General features: G+C 37.2%; 2 protein-coding genes across 5 annotated transcripts; one reads left to right on the top strand and one right to left on the bottom strand.

The window, feature by feature from the left end:
• On the top strand, window positions 1,274-4,806 carry LOC109819428 (UDP-galactose/UDP-glucose transporter 4). Its single transcript, XM_020385154.1, has 7 exons — window positions 1,274-1,662; window positions 1,824-1,852; window positions 1,944-2,145; window positions 3,033-3,275; window positions 3,543-3,644; window positions 4,165-4,272; window positions 4,361-4,806. The coding sequence occupies exons 1-7, from the start codon at window positions 1,534-1,536 to the stop codon at window positions 4,586-4,588; spliced, it is 1,041 nt and encodes a 346-aa protein (XP_020240743.1). The 5' UTR covers window positions 1,274-1,533; the 3' UTR covers window positions 4,589-4,806.
• LOC109819427 (pentatricopeptide repeat-containing protein At1g02060, chloroplastic-like) lies at window positions 4,891-13,359 on the bottom strand. Of its 4 annotated transcripts, none has more exons than XM_020385152.1 (4): window positions 11,445-13,359; window positions 5,996-6,221; window positions 5,744-5,864; window positions 4,891-5,175 (listed from the first exon to the last, which is right to left on the bottom strand). In XM_020385152.1, the coding sequence occupies exon 1, from the start codon at window positions 13,313-13,315 to the stop codon at window positions 11,636-11,638; it is 1,680 nt and encodes a 559-aa protein (XP_020240741.1). In that variant the 5' UTR covers window positions 13,316-13,359; the 3' UTR covers window positions 4,891-5,175; window positions 5,744-5,864; window positions 5,996-6,221; window positions 11,445-11,635. The 4 variants fall into 4 exon arrangements, with proteins under 4 accessions (XP_020240741.1, XP_020240740.1, XP_020240739.1 ...); XM_020385151.1 differs by having other exon boundaries at window positions 5,744-5,859; window positions 5,996-6,359; XM_020385150.1 differs by having other exon boundaries at window positions 5,996-6,359.

A 23,321-nucleotide genomic window follows, 5' to 3' on the forward strand; every position in this document is an offset into this window, starting at 1 on the left:
TAGTTCATGCATTATTTTTGATGCTGTCGTGGATCTAAAAAATTCATATTCATAATCTTATTTGTTTGTATGAATATTAAAGAGGATTTGATGAATGACAAATCTAAGCAAAAAATTCTTGTTTGGCTGAACATGAATTTGTTGAGGATATGATATAATATCACTCCCTTTTCCTTTTTACATAAGCCTCAGTAAAAATCAGAGTGAAATTAGCATATTTTTAGGGAATTAGAATTAATGCATTAATTCTACATGACAGCTCTAATTTTATGATTAAAAAAATACTAGCCAAATAATGTATTTAGTTAAAATTCATGATTTTGGTCGAATGATCAAGTTTGGCCCATTTCTAATGAGTTGTCAAACACACTATGAATTTTGGTTGAAAGTGAGGTTTTTCCAATTCCTTTAAGGACACATTTCCGATTTTTTTTGAGCAAACAAACAAATAGATTTTTCTTCTTTGTTCCACCCCTAAATCAAGGGTGAAAATAGATTTTCTCATTTTCTATTGTTTGGATGAGGGGAAAAAAGAACAAAAAAAAAAAAACTTACAATTGATAAAAGTCCTAACTATCACATCTCCATTATTTAACACGTTCCCAACTATTCCCAACTTTACATTTCTTATTATTTAATTCACTTTTAATCATATTTTCACCTCATTTCCTAGCAAACCCGGAGATGGAAATTTCTTGTTATTTTGACGTGGCAGAGGGTTCTTAGACTTATTTCCTAAAAATCATAAGCTAACCAAACTGAAGAAAAAGAAACGAGGACAACAATCATTCTAACAATGAAAGGGAAAAAAAAGAAAATTATGTGGCACCCTTTCTTTTCAGCCAAATCTTTCGTTACCCAAGTTGAAGAAAGAAAAGGGTCGTTCGTCCCGTCCCAATTGTTTCCGGTCAACTTTAGAAAGATAATTCATAATTTATGCCCATTGAAAATTTTTGGAGGGAACTACCCCCCCCCCCCCCCCCCCAAAAAAAAAAAAAAAAACCCACACAGCTCCTCGCTAGACGTGGCCAAGTCTGAAGCTGATTGTGGCAGGTACAATCGTGAGCCGCTATGAGAGAGAGTAGGAACATTACTACATCACAACACAAATGTACAAAAGCTGATATCATCTTATCTGCGTAGGATTGCGATCAGATTCACGGTCACCCCTCCTCGATGAAGTGGCGTCAGAGGACAAGGAAGTAATTTCCCAATATCAAGAGATATAACCAAATAAAAATACTAAATAAGCAAAATATTGTATACAGTTTGGAAGGTTCAACCCCCTGATTCCCTCCCCCAAAAAACAGAGTAAATACGGAAACAGAGACTAATCAATAGAAATTTCCCCTCCAAATTAAGAAAGAGAGTAACTTGGGATTCTTTGCTTCTCTCTTTTGCCTTCGCCCTTCTCTTCTTTATTATTATTATTATTATTCTCATTTAAGTTCTCCCCTCCCCTGCTCTATTAGTTTTCTCTCTATCTTCTCTCTGTTTTCTTTTTTTTTAGAGAGAGAGAGAGAGAGAGAGAGAATGATGAAGAGAGAGGAGCAGTCAAGGTCTCTGTTTGGGATTTCATTGAGTGATAGGCCAAAATGGCAGCAATTTCTCATTTGCTCCTCTGGATTCTTTTTTGGCTATCTTGTCAATGGTATTTGTGAGGTATGGGAATTTGTTTATTTAACCATTGATTTCTTGGGTTTTTCTCACTGCATGCAGAGACTTTCAGTAACATCTGGTATCCACTTTTTTTTCCTTGTGATATCAAAATTTTCATCTGGGTTTCTCTTCTTGATTAAAGTCTTTTTTTGCCCATATTTCAGGAATATGTCTATAATAGGTTGCAGTTTAGGTGAGATTAAATCTTTGAACCTGTAATCTGATTTTAATTATCGGGTTTATTTTAATTTTCTGATTCATTCTTTGTTTCCTATTTTTTGTAGTTATGGTTGGTACTTCACATTTGTGCAAGGATTTGTTTACTTAGGGCTGGTATATCTTCAAGGATTCACAGTGAAGCAGATGGTGAATCCATGGAAGACATATGTTAAGCTTTCAGCGGTTCTTATGGGATCTCATGGGCTCACCAAAGGATCTTTGGCTTTCCTTAATTACCCTGCTCAGCTCATGTTCAAATCTACCAAGGTTTGCATTCACATTATCTCCCTTGTTCGCAACCATGCATGTTTTTCGCAAACTTTCTTGCTAGGACTAAATCAAAATGGAAGTGAGATTGGATTTGCATTATCTTGATTGGCTAATGGGGATAATTGTAATAAAATCAAGCTAAGTTTGATTGCTATTGTTTTCGAAATTATTGAAACTTTCCTCCTCCAACTTTAGGTAGCAAAAATGAAAGAAGAGAGTGGCATTTCATTAGGTTTCTTTTCTTGTGTTTTACTTTGCCTATCACTTTCTAATGACCCATACTCATCTTTATTCTTTCCTCGATCTGGTATTGAGAAAATTAAATTCATTGTTGAATAGTTATCGAACAATTGGATTGTTTTGATCTATGCAAGATATTGTTCCTTCAATTTAGGTTGTGTAAATATAAAAGAATTCATCATCATTACTTGCACATGGCGGAAGAATTCCAATCCTTCAAAGTAAATTCTATTCATGCGGATCATTGAATATTTTCACCATTTAGGGGAAGAGAAAATGATATAATGGAACTGCATTTATATCTTTTGATTCCCTTCCTCTCATTCCTCTCCATCATTTTCTTTGATAACAACCTTACATTTACTGTTTAATTCGTCCTTACTATGATAACTGGAATATTGCTAAGAAGTTACAGATCAATTGTAGAAAATTGGCATGCTGTTCTCCTTTAAGAAGTAATGTAGTCCTTTTCTTCATTTTATCTGTAATTTTAGGTTTCTTTTATTCCAACATGCAATACTAACGTCTTTTCATCGTTAGCATATTTGTTAACATAGGATGTTCAACAAGCATAAATAATTATGAAACTTGGATTTGTAATATTTTTTTCTTATATAAACCAGTTTTCTTGTTGGTTAATTTAGGTGTTGCCGGTTATGCTAATGGGGGCTTTTATTCCCGGACTTCGGAGGAAATATCCAGCCCATGAATACATTTCAGCAGTTCTTCTAGTGATCGGTCTGATCCTATTCACTTTAGCGGATGCTAACACCTCACCTAATTTCAGTGTTATTGGTGTCGTGATGGTATGTGGTGCCCTCGTCATGGATTCATTTCTTGGTAACCTGCAAGAAGCCATCTTTACGATGAATCCCGAAACAACTCAGGTGATTCATACAAAAGTTACATAATTGAAAATAGTTATTTTTGTAGGAGGCTAGGTAACAAATGCCAGCATGAAGAAAACATCAATATCCTAAAAAAAATTTAGCCAAACGGTGGGAGTCTCCATCTGAGCGAACAAAACCAAAAATTCAGGCTGATGAACTTAAAAAAAAAACATCACTTGTGCATGTGGTCCTTTGGTTTATGTTTCTATTGTTGTACTTCTTCATTGGTGTCCATGCTAAGAGTGGGAGCTTTTGTCTGAACAGATGGAAATGCTATTTTGTTCAACTGTTGTTGGGTTGCCTATGTTGATCCCACCCATGGTTTTGACTGGAGAATTGCTCAGGGCATGGTCTTCCTGCTCTCAGGTAATATTCCTTGTTCCTTCCATCCAAAAAACTACCGTCGGCCAACGAGAAATAGTAATTTGTGCGTGTTAAGGTACCTTCTCATCAATTTTTAATTAGTCAAGTTCTTTCTTCAGTCTTCGAAAAGAAAATTTTGCCAATTGCTCAATTTTTTTTTACAAATCACCACAATTAGCTTATTGATGTTTCGATTTGGCCAAATTTTAGGTAGAGTCTTTAAGACTTTAACTTTAAAGGTAGAGTGAGATTCGTGTGTACATACCTATATGAGTTATTTCAATTGGAAAACTTCAATAATCATTTATATAAATAAGACTGAACTGAGTTTTAGTGAATTTGGTCTTCTGCAGGTTGAACCTGAAACCTTTTTTTTTTTTTTAAAGAAACATTGACTTTCTACCCAACAAGACTGACAATTTGTGGAAAATCAACAGAATACAACCATTCATCTTAACTATCAAGTATCAGTCATGTGATATCTGTTTCTATTTGGCTCATATAATTCTCTCTGAACTTTCAGCATCCATATGTTTATGGTGTGTTGATTTTTGAAGCGATGGCCACATTTGTCGGTCAAGTATCGGTTTTGTCCCTAATTGCAATATTCGGGGCTGCAACCACAGCGATGGTATAATGATATCTCTGTCACTTCTAAACATGTACGTATATTTGCAAACTGTTTTAGTTTGCTTATTGGTGATATATATTGTTCTCAGATAACCACAGCGAGGAAAGCAGTAACGCTTCTACTGTCATATTTGATATTTACCAAGCCTTTGACGGGGCAGCATGGAACGGGACTCTTGCTTATTGCCATGGGAATTACTCTCAAGCTTCTACCAGAAAATGATTCAAGTTCTCGGAAGGCAAAAATTCAGCAGCAGCAGGAACAACAGGAGGAAGAAGAATCCCAAGAGCTAGAAGAGAAAAGGGCTTTGGTCTAAAGACCGCTCTCCTGTAAATTTAGTAGGGTTTTTAGCAAACACTTTTCCCCCCACATTTTTATTTTTTTCTTCTTTAGTTTTAAGGGGATATATGAAGGGTACATGTGTTTGTTCAAAGTGATTGTAGTGCTATTGGAAAGAATAAAAATGCAATAGAGGGGAAGTTCCTCCTCCGTTTCATTAGTAAAACTCAAGATGAGCTTGAGTAAGACCACTTGCTCGGTACTATTGAGAAACAAGTCTTCTATCCATCAAATGACAATTGAGATGAACGCGTAATTCTCAGTTGAGAAACTCCAAACAATCATCAAGCATCAAGTTTTTATTCATGGTAAATTTTTGTGCTGTGCATGTTATTGTAAGCTAAGCAAGAGTGCACGAAGAATAACAAGACAACTAATACACATTTCTCATACATTTTGTCCATTCAAAGATAATCAGGAAATGCTGCCAATTGTCCGTATCCTGCTTTCACTTGAAAGCTTCCTCCGGATTCGTAGACCTCTCATGGAGCGAAAGTAGCATTGAAGGTAATTAAAAATACAGGAAAGGGGCATTAGATTGAGGGTCAATCCTACTCTTCTGACCTACAGAAAAAAAAGATAAAATAAAAAATAAATAAATAAAAAAGATTAAAAAACAAGCATAACTATGACAAATTTAAACTGCAGTTATATTATGGCAAAAGCACAAGTTTCTAGCCAGGATAGCTATTAGCATGGCAGTGTTTGATAACAGGATATAGAAAGCCAAGTAGCAAGTATGAGAAAATTCTTATACCCTGTAAAATTGAAAAACTGTGAAGAAAAGAACCTCATTAACCATCCGTAAATGAGATAGAAGTCAAGATGAAGAGGAAGATTAAAGAAATGTTTGCTAAAAGGAATCACATTAACCTCTTTGTATAATTATCCTAAAGAAAAAAAAAGTGGAATCGTGATCTTATGAACTCCATGAACAAGATGAAGAGAAAGATAATTACTAAAAGGAATCACATTAACCTCTTTGTAGAATTACACCCCCTACCAACACCCCCCAAAAAAAAGCTGCTGTGGAATCATCTTATGAACTCCATGGACTTCTAAATAGGAACCAAGCCTGGAATAAAGAAATTAGAAAGCAACGGAAATTGTATAGACAGAACAAGAAACCAACCGTGATCATGGAATCTGTTGAACTTGAAGTTGTGCGCTATAATGAACTACTTTTTGTGGAACATGGCGAATACGATGGTGATATTGAATCTTATTCCATAGGTGTTGCTACACAGTCTTCTCTAGAGTAATGTCACAAAATCAATCGATGAGTGGATAAGTACCATAAAAATAAACGAGTAGATGAGCACTAGAAAAATCAAAACGTAGAAGCTCACACAGGTTAACAAATAAGCTTATGATGGTTGTTTACCTGTACCACAAGCGGAGAAAATGCATGGTTTCTAGTCAGTGGTAGTTCTCCAATCTCCATAGACCAAAAGGTCTCTGCAACATTTGATATGACTTTAATGAGGCAATCATTATAAAATACACTTAAAAGGTCATGTGCAAGTCTTAGACAATCGTCGTTGAAGCGTAGAAGAATTTGCATTTTGTCCATTATGGTTTCCATATAGAGGGTGTCCCCTGTTAGCAGACTGCAATAGAGAAGAAGGCATTATCGACGAGAAAGGAATAGCTCATCGCTTGAGTTTATAGATCAATTATAAAGTTTCTTCCATGTGTCTTTTCTTCAAGGTATATAATTGTAGTGACTACGAAAACGTGTATGATACCTGCACCAGAGCCAGTTAAGTTCAGTCAGAGTCAAAAGTTATAGTCACCAACCATAAAGAGGCCGAAGTACAAGAAGAATCAGACAAATGTGTCGTTGTGGCTTATTCTAGCTGAAAAAGGACTTCTTTGATGATTTAATCATGATAGATGCATTGCATTTGGAAAATTTATGTATGGTTCAAGAGATATTTTTTTTTTGAGAAAAGGTTCAAGAGATATTTGTTGAGGAATGGGCTGGATACCGCATTGAAGATCTCTAAATATGAAGAAACGCTTATATTTGAGAGAGAAAGAAACGCTAAGACTTTCGAAATCAATATCATATGGGTAAATACATTTCATCATCTGGTACAGCATCTAAAATTCCCTGAATGCATTCAGAAACATTGCTTATGCTAAAATCAAAGAAATGTGTGGCCTTTTAGAATCAATATTATGCGGGTAAAGAAATAAAGATGAAATACCTTTAGGGTGTGTTTGGGAACTTGGATTTGGGCCTGGATTTAAAATCCAGGATATTTCAAATCCAAATATCTAGTTTGGATTCTGATTTACATCTAGATTTTAAATCAATTGATTTAACAAAGAGGAATTTGAAAGCCCAAAATAACTGATTTCAAATTCCACCCCAACCATTGTCATTTATCAAATCCCGACCCGATCATTTGAGGACTTCCCAAATCGCGATCCCCTCTTTCTCTCTCTCTCTCTCTCTCTGGTTTCAATCTCCCCCTCTCCGCCTCCCCCCGCCGCCGCCTCCCCCCTCCTGCCGCCGCCTCTCCCCCTCTCCCCCCTGCCTCTCTCTCTGGTTTCAAGTCCCAACCTGACGTCGTCTACAGGTATAGATCTTCATTTGCCCCCGAAACTTCCGAGGGTTTTGCTCTAATTTGTGCCTTCAATTTGTGAAATAATTCGATAGAGCTTCGATTTTGTTTGGTTTTAGCTGTGAATTAGATGTGGGTTTGTTTATTAATACTTAGATTTGGAGTATTGGGGGCTTCTAACTGGAAATTAGGGCTTGATTAATTAACCCTTGATCTTCAAATCTCCGTTTGTTTTTTAATCAGTTACATGGAATATAAAATTTAGCGATTTGCTTGAAGCTCTAACAGATGCTGGATTCCTTGGGACTAATTTGAGTAAGATCAGCTAGCGATTTGCTTGGACCTTTGGAATAATTTTTTTGGTGACAAGTTTTAAAATTGTTATTATTAAAGGAAACTATGGGAGAACCATCTTTTTAAGGTCACTACAATTTCGTGCACGCAACTTTCTTGCTACATCTTGCATTTAATAGCATGAGTTTGAATTCTCAGTCGGAAATATTTCTATCCACAACAAAGCAAGAGTTCTTCAAAGGAGTATCAAAGGAGTACACACTACTACTAACTAGTGTGGATCTTCAGTTGAAACTTTGGTTTTATCTTAATTAGTTTGATGGTGATGTTAGACGGAGGAAATATTTGTCCTCTACTAACTAAGAGTTCTTGCATTTTTTCCTAATTTCAAAAAATTGTCAGCCAATCCCTACTGCTGCAATCCTCCGTATACCAAAAGATGACTTGTCTACATAGAATTTTAGCAACTATCTCCATCATTCTGATTTTGATTTAAATCCGTAAATGATGTGAACCAAACCATGCCAGGGACTTCGACTTGAGGATCAAAACTTAAATGAAAAGAATATTCATGTGCAAAGGTGATTAAATGTCAGGGGATTTTCGACTTGAGGATCAAAACTTAAATGAAAAGAATATTCATGTGCAAAGGTGATTAAATGTCAGGGGATTTTCCTGTAATTTATCTCTTTTTTTTTGAAAAGAATATTCATGTGCAAAGGTGATTAAATGTCAGGGGATTTTCCTGTAATTTATCTCTTTTTTTTTGTAGGTACAAAGGTTGGTTACTTGTTTTGTATGCATTTTAGAGAACCTTATTATTAAGGGGTCTTCGTTAGTAAGTTGAACAGGTCTTCATTGTGTTGAGGTTCTCATTCTGGTTTGTGTGCTTTTTCTTTTCAGCAAGAACTCCAAGCCGCAAATTGAGCACTTCTTTAAGCTCTTCTGATTGCCTTTTCATCCGTCAACAATTGCAGGTAATTTTACTGTTATTTTAATTTTGTTATGTCGTGATTTCTTATTTTGGGTCATAGGAAACTTACATGTTTTGATGAGTAATCGGGTTAATAAACTGAATATATGAGTTCTTGGGTGTCGAAAGAGATATATATGTAAATATGTGACGGTTTACACGGAGCTAATTGAATTCAGTGTCTGTGTCTGGTTTTATTTTGCTTATTTGATGTGATCAAAATTTCAACGAAGCTCACAGAAGGATTTACTTTGTTGCATCGTGTGAGAAATTAGTATGACCTGCTTAGTGAGTTTGCTCAATAGACAAAATACATGCTGGAAATTGACCTTTTGAGATAAAACTTGTGAGAAATATCTTAGACACGATAATATGAATTAAAACCCTTTCTTTGCTAGACTACCCTAAAACCTGCGGGAAACATAGAAAACGGGACATGAAAGCTGATAGAAGATGTGTCGCAAAGTTGTGTTGCCTGCAATTAGGTAGCTGTAAGATTTCTGTGGTCTTGATGAGTGAGCTACATTTTACCTGGCCGGAGCTATGTACCATGAAATTGTGAGATCTTATATATGAGATCTTATATAAACTTTATGTATATTATGTAAATGGTACGCTTTTGGGACTGGTTTGTGTATCTGGATGACTTGAGCTTTTAACTTTATGTATATTATGTAAATGGTACGCTTTTGGGACTGGTTTGTGTATCTGGATGACTTGAGCTTTTTATTTTATATACAGAGCCAGTATTTGATCTTTCCATTTGGTAAATGTATATACAGAGCCAGTATTTGATCTTTCCATTTGGTAAATGCCCTGCATGGTTCTCTTGTTAGCATGTCACATTGAAACTGATTACTTAGCTTATCACAGCAAGCAATAAGGACCAAGAGTTCTGATTTGAAATTGAGATGCAACCAGAGAGTGCAGACAATGTGATATTAGCTATTGTTAAACATATCTATGTGAATATGCATTCTGGATGCATCGAAATTTTTAAACATATCATCTAGCCAAACCAGATCACAGATTTTCATGTTTTTATTGCCAAGTTTCAATGGGTTTAACTGATATTAGCTATTGTTTCTCTTGTCCAAATCCTTTTACGATCATATCCAGTGTGCTTTTCTCATAAGCAGTCTCAGGCAGTGTTATCGAGGCGCAAAGCGCAATGCGGGGCGCAAAGCGCAATGCGGGGCGCAAAGCGTACAACGAGGCGCACGCCTCACTAATTGAGGCGCATAACTCAAACTAATATTTGCCAACATCATAAGACAGAAACATATAAGCAACATATTAGTTACCTACATCCAAAATTATTGGAATATCAACTTAAATCATCAAATTATGCTAACTGAATTTTTAAAGTAATAAAAAAGATACAAGAAACATGTATTTAAATCATCAAATTAAGTGATTAACAATTATGAGCATATGTTTATAAATTGTCACATAAAAGACTAAGAAATATAATTAACAAACATGACTGTTCATAATTTTCTAGTTAGTATTCTTAATTGATATTTGCTACTTAGCATGAAAAGATGAAGAATGAATGTAACAATTACATATTTACATGTTTATAATTTGCTAGTTAGCATGCTAATTAGAGAATGAAGTTACAATTAGCAAACAAGTATACTAAATTACTAATTATTGTTTCCTTTTTATAGGTTAAACATGAAAAGATGAAAATAGATTAGCAACTAGTAAGAAAGAGTATATTACATGATATAAATATGTAATTATGTAAATTATTTAAAAAAATAGAAGAAAGAGTATGTTACATAACGCAGGTGTGAGGCGCACGTGAGGCGCGTGCGAGGCGCGAGCAAGGCGCACGTGAGGCGCGTGCGAGGCGCGTGCGAGGCGCACGCCTCGTTGCGTGCAGCGCCCCGCCTCGCGTGCGGGGCGCATTTCCCGCAGGCCGAAGCGCCCCGCGCCCGGGGCGCGCCCGAGGCGCGCGCCTCAATAAGCCTGGTCTCAGGCTTTTCTAATGTCAACGTTATGGGTTTTTTTTTTGCAGGTCAAGCGTGATATTGTGCTGAGAGTGCTTATGCTTTGGTCTCACCTTTTTCGGTTCTCATTGTCATTTGATATAGCTTGCTGCTTTGTTGAATGATTGTGGCTTATATGTAAGGGTTAATTGCATATACTCTCTGTGGTATCGTTTTTAAATTGCAACCCCTGTAGTGTACACATTTTTTTGTTTCTCATTGTCTCTTGTTGTGGTGTTTGCTTCTATGGTGAATGATTGTGGCTTATAGTATACTCCAATATATTGGCATCTGATGGTTTGTGGTTTGGTACATTTGCTCTTTTATTGGATGTCTTTGTGAAAGATACTAGTGGAGAGTATATCAAAGTGACGTCCAAGTACGTTAATACAAAAATTGAAAGATACTTATTATATGAAGTGTTTTATCTGTTTGCTGGGGCCTCGCAAAGTATCAGAGATGAGTTTAGCTATCAAATTACCTAAATTTGTGTTTTTTGGTTACTATTTTACACATCTCAATTGCATTTGATGTAAACAAGATGGGTTAAGAGAATAAATTTTCATCAATTTTAAATTTAAATTCATGTGTAATAAAGTACCCAAACACTAGATTTTGAAATCAAAGATTTCAAATCCTTTCATTTAATAAAGATATCCAAACAAAAGATTTCTTAAATCATGGATTTCAAATCCTAAATTTAAAATCCCTTGATTTTAAATCAACTTCCCAAATCCAAATCAAAGTTCCCAAACGCAGCCTTAACAGATTTGAGATATAACAGCTGTGAATATGATGGAAAATAATGGATTCAAATATTATTTGATAGTTTATCCTTAAATTTTTGAAATGGAAATCAGTCGGTTGACAAAATGATGGATAGGTGTAAGCACTCAAGAAATTGTTTTCATCCAAAATTAAATACTGGAGAAACACATATAAGATAAGATATTAACCATAAACAATAGGTAACAAATAAGAAATCCAGGTGGTTACCTTCAGAGATCCATGTTCTTGATCCTTCGCCAACTTCTTCATATTCAGGAAATCTTTCTTGCTATAGATAACTATCATAAAGCTTCATCGTCTGAAAAATTTCTCACATTTTCAAGGCCCTGTATAGAACCCTTGTCTGAAAAGGCTCTCAGTCAAAAGAATGGAAATGAAGTAAGTCTCACATATGTGAGCTATGAGGCATGAACACTTCGCTTGTAAGGCCATCTTGTTTCAGATATTGAACTTGACACTTTTGCTTTATAATTGCCATTATGGTTTTGTATTTTTCTAAAATTTGTTGTTTTTCGGTGCGTCATGTCATTTTGTGCCCGTATCAGCTTATCTCCATCAGGTACAGTTTCCAAGCGGTTCATTTGTTTAGAAACAAACTCCGCCTCTCTAAACTTCCCAATTTTCTCAAGGGCATCTCTTAAATCATTCAAACAAGAAGAGATGACACAGCCGCTTCCCTTTTCATTCACTGCATAGAAGAGTTCAAATGCCTCTGCCGCTTTCCCAGTTGCGCAAAGGCTGTTAATAACCCTGGCATGAACTTCGGCATCCAAAGTCTCATTCCTTTTCAAACTAAAAAGCAGAAGATCTCGTGCCTCTAAGTACTTGTTGCCTTTGTAAAGAGATTCAGCCAACTTCTCCATCTTTACACAATACCCGTTATCATAAAGCAGCCCAACAATCTCAAAAGCTCTATCGTTCAATCCCATACCAAGAAGACTGGCAACAACACCAGTTGAAAGGTCGATATGATGACGAACTTTTCTCTCCACCATCACGGCAACCAAATTACCAGCTTCTTCAGCAAAACCATCTTTCTTTAAAAGCCCAGCAAGCACCGAGTGGAAAGTACTCGTCCTAGGCCGATGCCCACAATTTAACATTCTCTCTAGAGCCTTCCAAGCAAAACCATGATCCTCCTTTGCCGAGAATCCTTCAACTAAAACCTCAAATACCTCAAAATCTGGATTGAGGTTCCTCCTTACCATTGAGACTAATAGCTTATAGGCTTCTCTCAGCTCGCCCTCTCTACAATATCCCAAAATCACCGTCTTAAATGCACCAATATCTATTGTCGCCCTTCTCTCGATCAGCTCCCTCATCAGCATTCCAGCCCTATTCGCCTTCCCATTATGACAAAAGTGATCAAGAATCGGGTTATAGGCGGCCATTAAAGGAACACAAACTCCTCGCCTCTTCAACACCCCCTTCTCCAATATCTCATCAACAAGCTCCTCCGCTCTCTTAAACTCTCCACTCTTGCAAAATCCCCGTATCAGTGTACTATAACTAGCCGAATCAGTCTTCACCCGCAACTCCAACATTCTCTCAAAAACCTTCACCGCATCATCCGCTCTCCCAAAATCACAATGTGCAGCCATCAGAGTATTGAACGTGCAGGTATCCGGCTTGAACACTGCATCCTCCCGTTCCAAAAGCTCCTTCACCAGATCCATCCTCTTCGCTTCGCAAAGCCCCTTGACAAGCGTATTATATGTCACCTTATTCGGCTTCACTCCCATCCCGACCATCTCGTCAAACACCTCCACAGCCCTCACCACATCCCCACACCCACAAAACCCCCGAATCAAAGTAGTATACGACACAACGTTCGGAGAAACAGAACTGTCTCCCCCTCTCCTCTTCATCCCACCCAAGAAATTCCGTGCAGTCTCAACCTTCCCAGCTCTACATAGCCCATCGAGCAGTGTATTATAAGTAACAACATCCGGGCAACACCCGTACCCCCCCATATCGCGGAACAACTCGAACCCCTCATCGACCGACCTGTTCAAGCAGAACCCGCGAATGAGAGTGTTGAAGGTGCAAATGTCAGGGGCGATTCTCGAGTCGAGCATTTCGCCGAACAGTTGGCGGGCCCGTCGAGGGTGCGGCCGCGGGCAGAGAGCGGCGAATGAGGGAGGTGAGGTTGAACGCGGAAGGGGGTGTACGCCGAGGGAGGGCATGAGGCGGAAGAGGGGAGAGGCGCGCGTTGCGGAGCGCGGCGAGACGGGAGAGGCAGCGAGGAAGGGTTGAAGAGCCTTGTCGTTGGAGGCAGCGCGAGGGGGAGGGAGAGCCGAGAAGCGGAGCGGCGGGGCCGAGGGGTGGCTGGGGCCGTGGCGGAGGCCAGGAGGTGGAGGCAGGCAGGCCGGAGGAGTTGGCGGTGCAGTCGAGGGCGAGGCCGGAAGGGAGAGGAGCAGCGTTGAAGAGGGGAGGCGCGAGCGAGGGTTTGAGGAGGGGAGAGGGCGCGCGAGGAGCGGAGGGAGAGGGGTTCTGGAAGGCGGAGGAGAGAGGGGAGAGGCCGGAGCGACGAGGGAATTTGTGAGCGGGTTTCGGCCTTTGCTCATGAGGGCGCGCTATCTCGCGGCGGCGCTGATCGTCGGTGCGTTGGTTGCTGGGTTTTGAGGGAGGAGCGAGCGGCGGAGGCGGAGGCTTAGGCGCGGTGCGCGGGCGGGAGGGGGGAGGCTAGCGGGCAGCAAAAAATAAAATTGAGGGGCATGCAGATTTTTAACTAGCCCTTCAGTTCATAAAAATTGCTATTAGGTCCTCAATTTCCTCCTAAGCTGTTCCTAGTTAGTGACCATGTTATTCTGTGTTAGTTGCTACTAATATTCAAACTTGTTATTGCTGATATATATAGGCCAATTATTCTGGACTAAGGTCGGGAAATTGTTATCGAACTCTCTTTATTTTATGATAGTTGCTATTATATGGGGATTTTGTCTTATAAATCTTTTGCTGACTCTTTTTTACTATTTCCTTTTCTGGACAGGTGCTTCTTCTTCTAAGAAGGCCATCAAGCTGAAGAACATCATTCGTTCCTCTGGACTAGCGGACATCAGAGAGTCTAGTGAGGATAGCAGCAGCCCCCCTTGAGCAGCAGACACACCTCTTTTGTTCTTTTGGAGTCCTTCATGTTTGTAGTAGAGTAGTGTTATAGTTGTTTTTGCTTTAGACATCTACTAGTTTGCGGTCCGTGCAAAGCACAGTATTTTTTTTTGCTACAGTAATCCCGCTTTTTTAATATGGCATGATTTGAATTTTTGGTAGTGCTACAGTACCCCCGCTCTGCTACAGTACCTTTTAACTGTTACAGTATACCTGTGTGCTACAGTAATATTTTTAATTAATTATTAACTACAGTAATAATGCTACAGTAAACGTTACTGTAGCATTTACTGTAGCATGAACAGTGAATCTCTGATCCTCCTATTTGTATAAAGGAATAGACTAGTGATTGAATTTTTACTCTACCTCAGAATTGTTGCTTCAATCACCAGTAGATATCTACATCTATAATTATATATATATATATATGATAGGGCAAGTTGCCCTATTTTTACATCAAAAAATCTTTTGCTCAACTTGTGGAGGGTGAGATACAATTTTAGTATGCAATAACTGGATATATTAATTGGCCATGCTTTTGGAATTGGGAGCGTTTGCTGTAATATGTACAGCCATCTTTCTTTTATGCATCGCGCTCGGGTTTCTTTGCTAAGGGGCTGTTTGGTTCGTTTCCATAAAATAATGGAAATGGAATCCAAAGCAAATAACTATTTCCAAAAAAAATTTGGATCATTCAGGAATCCATAACTTATGTTTGGTATAGAATGATGAAGTGAAGAATAGAAAAGAATTTCCAAAACTCATGTTTGTTTCATTACCAAAAAATTTAAGGAGTTATGAGAGTAATTGATGAGTTGTCAATGAGTTGTCAGATTTCCAGCCCATTTCCGAGCTTTAAAAGAGGATTTGACTTTTCCATAAAGTGTGTTGCCATGTCAGCTTTTAAGAAATGCATTCTAAAAAAAAAGTTGAACCAAATGACAGTTTTGGAATCCAAAAATATCAAAAAACCTACTTTTTATTCCAAAACTACATGATTTCCAAAATTTAGCCGAACCAAACAGCCCCTAAGACCCCATCTTTTTTGAATTTGGATCCTCTACAAGAAAGTAGTAGAGAAATCACAACTTTTAATCTCAATCGTTGATTATTTAGTAGACGGTTATGATACAGTCTAAATCTAGCACTCACCATACCTCCGTGTATTGCACTCATTCCTAATTTGCACTTAAAGAAAAGTTCACAACTACCAACTAGATAATCAATGGTTGTGATTATGTAGTGGTTCCTCCACTACTTTTTAGATAGTGGAGAGGATCCGAATCCATCTTTTTTCCCCATAAAAAAGAAAATAGTGATTATGTTAGTTTTTTGTTAAAATTTTAAATTTTAAAGATTCACAATTGTCTATAACCATCCACTGAATAATCAATAGTCTAAATAGAAAATAATGGTGTTGTGCAAAAATTTAAGTTTTAAAAATATCGCAAGTATACAACTAGAGGTTGTAGTAGTTATGAGTTGATCCACAAGGAAGGATGGCTTTTTAAAAAACTTCTTGTAATTTGGTTATTTGAAAAGAGGTTTTGAAAAGTTGGGTTGAGTTTGATTAAAAAAAGTAAACGAGAAAGAAGAGAAAACAAATTGCAAATACTAGAAGGAAACCATAAAGGAGAAGGCTAGAAAGAACAATGAAAATAAATGCAAGAAACTAGAAATAAATTAAAGAAATGAGAAAAACAGCTAACTATTTAGATTGATTCCACTAGGTAATTATTACTCAGATTTAAAAACTACTCTCTTTTTATCCTATATTACTTAGATTTAAAAAGCAAAGTCTATCACTCTGCTGAAAGAAAGCATAGTTAATCAAATTATACTCTTAAGTAAAATTAGATTTCATGGATAGAATGAATCAGACCAAGTAATAATTCTAGAACATTAAAATACATAGGTTATCAAACTACTCAAATAAATCATAATATATCAATTTAAATTATTCTACCAAATTAAACGATTATTCTAAGAATGAAAAATTTAGCATAAGGAGAGTAATTCTAAAAGCAAATAATAACTACACTAGTTTCATAAAATCATAAATAACCTAAGAAATTAGCTACTCGTATTAATTATTAACTTAATTGCAACAACAACAAAAATAAATAAACAAATAAAAGTAAGAATTTAAACTAATTATTAAGCTAGAAATTAACTCTGTCCCATGAGACTATTTAAGCATGAATCAAACTAGAAAACAAAGAATGAATGAAAAGCATAAATTAAAAAGAAGAAAATATGGAAAAAGATGAATTAAAGAAGAAATACTCACAAAGAGAAAAGATTGCTCTTCAAGAATTGCTTCAAGATTACCTCCAAATCTCCAAATTTTAAAAGAAATTTAAGAGCAAAAATGTTTATGTTGTCATAAAAACTAAAGTTTTTATATAATCGGAAAATACACAAAGGCAACTTCCTCTTTAAAATGGAGTTACAAAATTTTTGACAACCTTTTCCTCGGGTCTATCCCACTATTTATAGCAAAAACTATGGTCTATAGAAATAAAAACTAATGGATCTCTCAATGTATATAATTGATTCAATTCATTTGCTCTCTGGTTGCTAAGTATTGATAAGGGTATCGATGCTCATATTGATACTAGTATCAATAGAGGTATCGATTCTTACTAGCCTGCTTTTGCTGACCGAGATGATTCTCTTTTTTGTCTTCCAAGACTTGATATATGGGCTTCATGGGCTTAAATTATCTTGTAATTAACTCCTTTTTATCTCTTGGGCCTCTCCAGAGTGCTTTTGCGCTCTTCCAAATTTGTTTTACGAGCCCTTTTCTTCATAAACTTCTTATTTCTAAAAAAAATTGGTAAACAATATATTTTAGTAATTATTTTTGCATGAAAATTTAGATGAATAGAGATGCACAAATGCAACAAAATGTATTAACAAATACTCCAAACCTAAACTTTGCTAGTCCTCAAGCATAGAAAGAAAAATAAATGTAAATCCGACACTTTCGTAGAAATCACAATTGCATTTAGCATATGCAACAAGTCTTTAAACTCCTAGGTTATCCAAGAGGATGAGTTTTAGTATTGTGAGGATTACAGTGAATATACCCAGAAAATTTAATTACTTGCTAATTTGAAGAAGTCAATATAAAATTAATCTATTGATATCTTTAAAATATCTAATTAAAGCTACTACTTATGAAAACAATTATATGAAAGGTTTATGTTGATGTCCGAGATCACACAGTCGATGAGAGTTGTCCGCGGATGACTGAGAGTGAGAGGACGAGAGATGTGGCCGACTCCTCCTCTGACTTTATACCTGATCCTTGGACTGGAATTTCTGATTCTGCTGCATAAACAAGAAGAACGAACCCGTAAGAGGGCGGAGCTAGTTTCTCCGTGGTACCTCTGACGGTCAAGTCAGCTAGTGAGCTTGAGTGGGGTTTGAGGGAGAGTCTCGGGACCATTGAGGTCTTTTTCAGGGGGTACTCTTTTAGGTCTATTAGTGAAAAGAAAATGGATCCAGTGGGAGAAAATGCTCATCCGAATTTAATGAAGGTTCAGTCTCTTAGTAGAGTCAAGATTAAAAGAATAGAACAGAGAGCAGAGAGTAGAAAGCCGAACCTCTTTTCCTTACCCTCTTTCCTCCCTTTTATAGTCCTTTGCCTCTGAGATTCCAACCATTGGCTTTGACCATGCACAGGAGGGCGGTGGTGGGGTGAGTAGACAAGATGCTGAGTCATTCTCAGCTTTATAGATATCGGCTGGCGATTGGAATGGAAGTCATTCGAGCACAGGATAGGATATCTCCAACGTATCCTGGATTTTGACAGATGAGGCAAAGCGGAAGATAGGTTGGCTGCTTAGTTATTGTTTGTTCTACAGATGTCGGCTGGTGATTAGAAGGGAAGATTCGAGCAGATATCTTAGTGATATCTGGGAAACGACTTGTGAGCGGAGTAAGCTGTTTATGTCTGAGATTTGTCAGAGTTGAAATCTTGATGGGATCGATCAATACTGTAGCGTCGATTGATGCATATCTGAAGGGGCTGAGTTGGATCATATCCCCTTGATAGAGACGAGTTGGTTTTCGAGTCGTCCCTATGATTTACCAACCCGATAGTTGAGTGAACTTTTGGTTGAGGAGACAGTCGATTAGATGGTCGAGATGACTATATGAGGAGTCGTCTTGATTGTAAGGTGGGCGGACTCTCGAGGAGTCGTTTTGATTATATGAGGGGTCGATTGATCCCACACTTCGCGTCAGTAAAGATGACTCTTCGCTCGGCCGGTCGATAGATTTGTTCTTGGCTGAGTTTTTGGCCGCTAAGCTGGCTTGGGCCATAGCTTTTTTGGACCTATGAAGACAATTTCTCGATATTTTTATCTTTAGATGATGAATTACCATAACAGTTTCAAAATAATCTCTTGATATCTTTGAACTATCTAATTAAAGCTAGTATTTACTCATGAAAACAATTATATGAAAGGTTTCAAAATAAATTTCTTAGAAAATATTTTCTATGTAGTATACAAAGCTATGTCCAACTTAGAAACTCTATATAAAATTCTGAAAAAAATGCTAACTCTTCACTTTAATCAATTTCCTAGTCTTTTTGATCGATTTTTATTTGAGTTTATATTACACACACAAACACATACACACACATAAAGAGAGACACACAAACACATACATATACTTAAAAATAATTAAAAATTAAAAATGATAAAAATTATGGGTTAGCTCATAAAACAACGAATTTTAGCCTTTAGGAAATTATTTGCCAATGAATAAATATGACTTAAAAAGGCCAACAATCATTAATTATAGTTCATAAAATCATAAACTTTAGACTCTACAAAATTATTTTCAAATTGACAGAAACAATAAAAATGGCCTAAAATCTTGGGTTTAGCTCATAAAATAATAAATTTTGGATTCTGTGAAATTATTTGTGAAGGGTGAAAATGACTAAAAATAGCTAAAAATTATGTGTTATAGCTCATGAAATCGTGAATTTCTATATCCACAAAATTATTTGCTATTGGCTAGAGATGACTAAATTGGCTAAAAATTGTGGGTTGTAACTCACAAAATCGCGAATCTTGGCCTCCACGAAATTTATTTGCTCATAGGTAAAAATGGCTAAAATGGCTAAAAGTCATTGGTTATAGGTCATGAAATCACAAATTTTGGAGTTCACAATTTTTTTTTACAGATGGATGGAAACAATTAAAAATGCCCAAAAATCATGAGTTATAGCTCCAGAAATCGTGAATATTGAGCTCTATAAACTTATTTGATAATGATAAGAAAATACTAAAAATTTTAAAAAATCATGGCTTACAGCTTATGAAATCACGAATTTTGGCCTCTATAATTATTTGCCGAATGTCACAAACTACTAAAAAAGTATAAAAACATGGGTTATAGCTCATAAAATTATGAATTTTAGCATCCATGAAATTTATTTGCTAATGGTTAGACACGACTAAAATGGCTAAAAATCGTGAGTTATGGCTCATGAAATCGAGAATTTTAGCATCCGTGAAATTATTTGCTAATAGGTAGAAACGATTAAAAGATTTGTAGATGATAGATGATGAAATCGCGAATTTTGGATCCATGAAATTATTTGCTAATTGATAAAAATGACTAAAATAACCAAAAATCAAGGGCTATAGCTCATGAGATCGTGGATTTTTTGACTCTGCAAAATTATTTACCAAAGGGTAGAAACAACCAAAAGTGGCCAAAAATCATAGGTTATATCTCATGGAATCGAGAATTTTGCTTCCATAAAATTATTTTTCAATTTAATAGAATTGACTAATATGGCCAAAAATAATGGGTTATAACTCATGTAGACTCGTGAAATCATTTACTGATGGATAGAAACAACTGAAAATGGATACAAATCATGAGTTATAGCGCATGAAATTATGAATTTTAGCCTTCATGAAATTATTTACTGAAGGTAAAAAATAACTTAAAATAGTAAAAAATTATGCGTTATACCTCATGAAATTATAGATTTTGGCATCCACAAAATTATTTGGCTATGGGTGGAAGCTACCTAAAAATAGCCAAAAATAATGGGTTAACTCACGTCTTCGTGAATTTTAACATCCATTAAATTATTTGGCGATGGGTAGAGATGACTTATATGGCCAAGAATCTGTTGTGCGCGGCGCAGAAGTGTGACAACCAAACGGGCGTGTTTCGAGAACCAAATCAAATAAATGTCGAGATAAAGGCCAAACAAATCAAAACAACGACATAAATCCAAACACAATAGTTTTACGTGGTTCGACAAATTGCCTACGTCCACGGGGCAAGAAGGGGATTGAGTTTTCACTAATAGAGAAGAAGAGTACAAACTGAGATTACAAAACGCTCAAACTAATCAACTAATCTCACCAACAAATCTCTTAATCTCTCCAAATAAACCCTCAAACAATTGCTCAGAAAAACTCTCCTTTTTCTGTGCTCCAATATCCCAAATCAATCTCCAATCCAAGCCCAAAGAAACCCTAATTCATATGTTGGTATTTATAGCGAACACCAAACCCAAACTAAACAGGAAACTCAAACCGGGCCCTAACCCGATTGGCGGTCGACCGCCCAAAGCTCGCGATCGACCGCGATCCAGCGACAGAGACCAAAAAGTTCTACAGGGTCTCACGGTCGACCGCAACGGTCGACTGCGCCAAGTCCAGGCACAAACCCTGGATCTGTGCATGATCGCAGTCGACCGGCCTTACGCCGCGGTCGACTGCGTAGCACCCAAACAGACTCCTGCGCTATCCAAAGCCTGTTCTAATTAAATCTTTTGCCGATTCTACAATTCTCTACCTCGGCGAAGTTTCTTTTAAAAACTAAGCCGACATCGACCAAACCAAATGCCTCATTTGTTGCGTCCCATACGAAGTGAAACGATTCACGACAACAGACTCAATCCACAACAAGTCGAGACCCAAATGGTAGTACGAACATTCACCCAAATGTCGGTAACTACTCATCAAATCGGCTGTATCAAAAACTAACTGTCTACATATCCTCTTGCCCAAGGAATCAAGCCTTCACGTAGTTCACCCAATCGGCCTCCAAAGACCCTCAAACAAATAAAAATGTCTGCAACTCTTCACTAATATCATCTGCATTCAAATCTAAATGATCCCCAATCTGTGTCACCTCAGCTGGAATCCCAAACGATGTAGTATGATCTGGAGTATGTAGAGTAAACTCCACCCAACGTGGAGTAGCATCACCCTCCACCTGCTACGATACCCTGTAGGCGTCAAAAAATGCTGAAAGATATCCAAATACAACTGAAGAGAAGATCATTCAAAAAATCAAAGAAAAGACAGCCTTTACTGTCTCGCCGTGCGAGACAGTATTTACTGTCTCGCACGCGAGACAGTTTTGAAATGGTCAGAAACCACCTTGAACAACTGCCACTCACACGCGAGACAGTCTTTACTGTCTCGCCGTGCGAGACAGTGTTTACTGTCTCGCAAGCGAGACAGTTTTGAAATGGTCAAAAACCACCTGGAACAACTGCCATACACGTCCATTAACTGTTCAAGAACGTGGGGAACGTCGTGGGCGAGAATCACGTTGATAACTACCAGAATAACGGAGTTTAAAACGTGGGAAGGCAGTTACAGCGAGAAACTGTCAGAAATATTCATTTTCTAAGACAGTATTTACTGTCTCGCTGGGCGAGACAGCAAATTTACTGTCTCGCTGGGCGAGACAGCAAACACTGTCTCGGCCAGCGAGACAGCAAACGCGTCCCCCCCCGCCGAGACAGCAAACGCTGTCTCGCGAGCACTGTTCATACAGGGGTTATAAATACCCCTGAGGTGATTTCTTTGAGAGAGGCTGATCATTTGGAGCACTTGAGAGCACTTCAGAGCAGAGAGGGCAGAGTTCTTGAGCTTCCGGCAACTCCTTGATATTCAGGCTTTGACTTGATTTCAAGAAGAACGACTATCTTGTTAGGAATCTTGACCCCAAGATTAGTTTAGAAATTTGTACAAGCCTTGATCACTCACACACATGCACACACATAGTGTTAGAACACACTAACACATGCTTAGTGTGTTGGTTAACAATAGAAATCCCCTATGTTAGCCATTAGAGTTTATAGATATTAAGTGAGTCTTAAAACATTTTATTTACACCCCTTATAAATTAGAATCTGGAAAAACTCAAAAGACCAAAGTTGTAGGTCTCTTCAAGAGCTTTCCAACAAATCTTAAATCACCTCATTCCGATATCGGATGAGAAAGTTATAGTCAAAATACTAAACAGAAAAATTCCAGAATCTGAGTTTACAGTGTAGTCGACTAATATGCCTTGTAGTCGACTACTGATGGTTTAAAATAAGTGACTGTTTATAGCCGTTTTGTGGACGTTAATTGGGTTTAAAATTATGTCATTTCAGAGGCTATAAATAGGTTTAAACATCAGAAAATAACAACCAAGGTTTACACTTGTAAGATCAAACATTTTGTGCATATTCACTCTCTAATTTTCCAGATTTTCATGCTAAGTGTTTAGAAAAAGAGAGTTTCTGATATTGCCTTGGTTTCAATCATTCTTAGAGATTGTATAGGTAATATTCAGAGAGTTAAAAGAATCCTAAGCCACTGCAGCACTTCACTACACATTCAAGGCTTATAGGATCAATTGTGTTCTTGCTTCAAAAAGGATTTCTCTCGGGTTTGAGAGGGTTGATCTCTTGGTTTAGAGATTGGGTGGCAATTGGCATGGTCTTGTCAATTGGTGTTGCAATTTGCATGGTCTTGCAAATTGGTCAGGTTTGCTTTTGATTTTGTAAGGTTTCAAAATTATAGTGGAAATCTCAAGCGGGATTTGCTTGGGGACTGGATGTATACCGGGGAGGTGGAAGCAGTATACATGCTTGTGTTTGTGATGTTCATTTTCTGAGATTGCCATTCTTTCTTTGCAATTTATAAT

The sequence above is a fragment of the Asparagus officinalis genome, chromosome 8 (assembly GCF_001876935.1).
Source record: "Asparagus officinalis chromosome 8, Aspof.V1, whole genome shotgun sequence".
NCBI lineage: Eukaryota > Viridiplantae > Streptophyta > Magnoliopsida > Asparagales > Asparagaceae > Asparagus > Asparagus officinalis.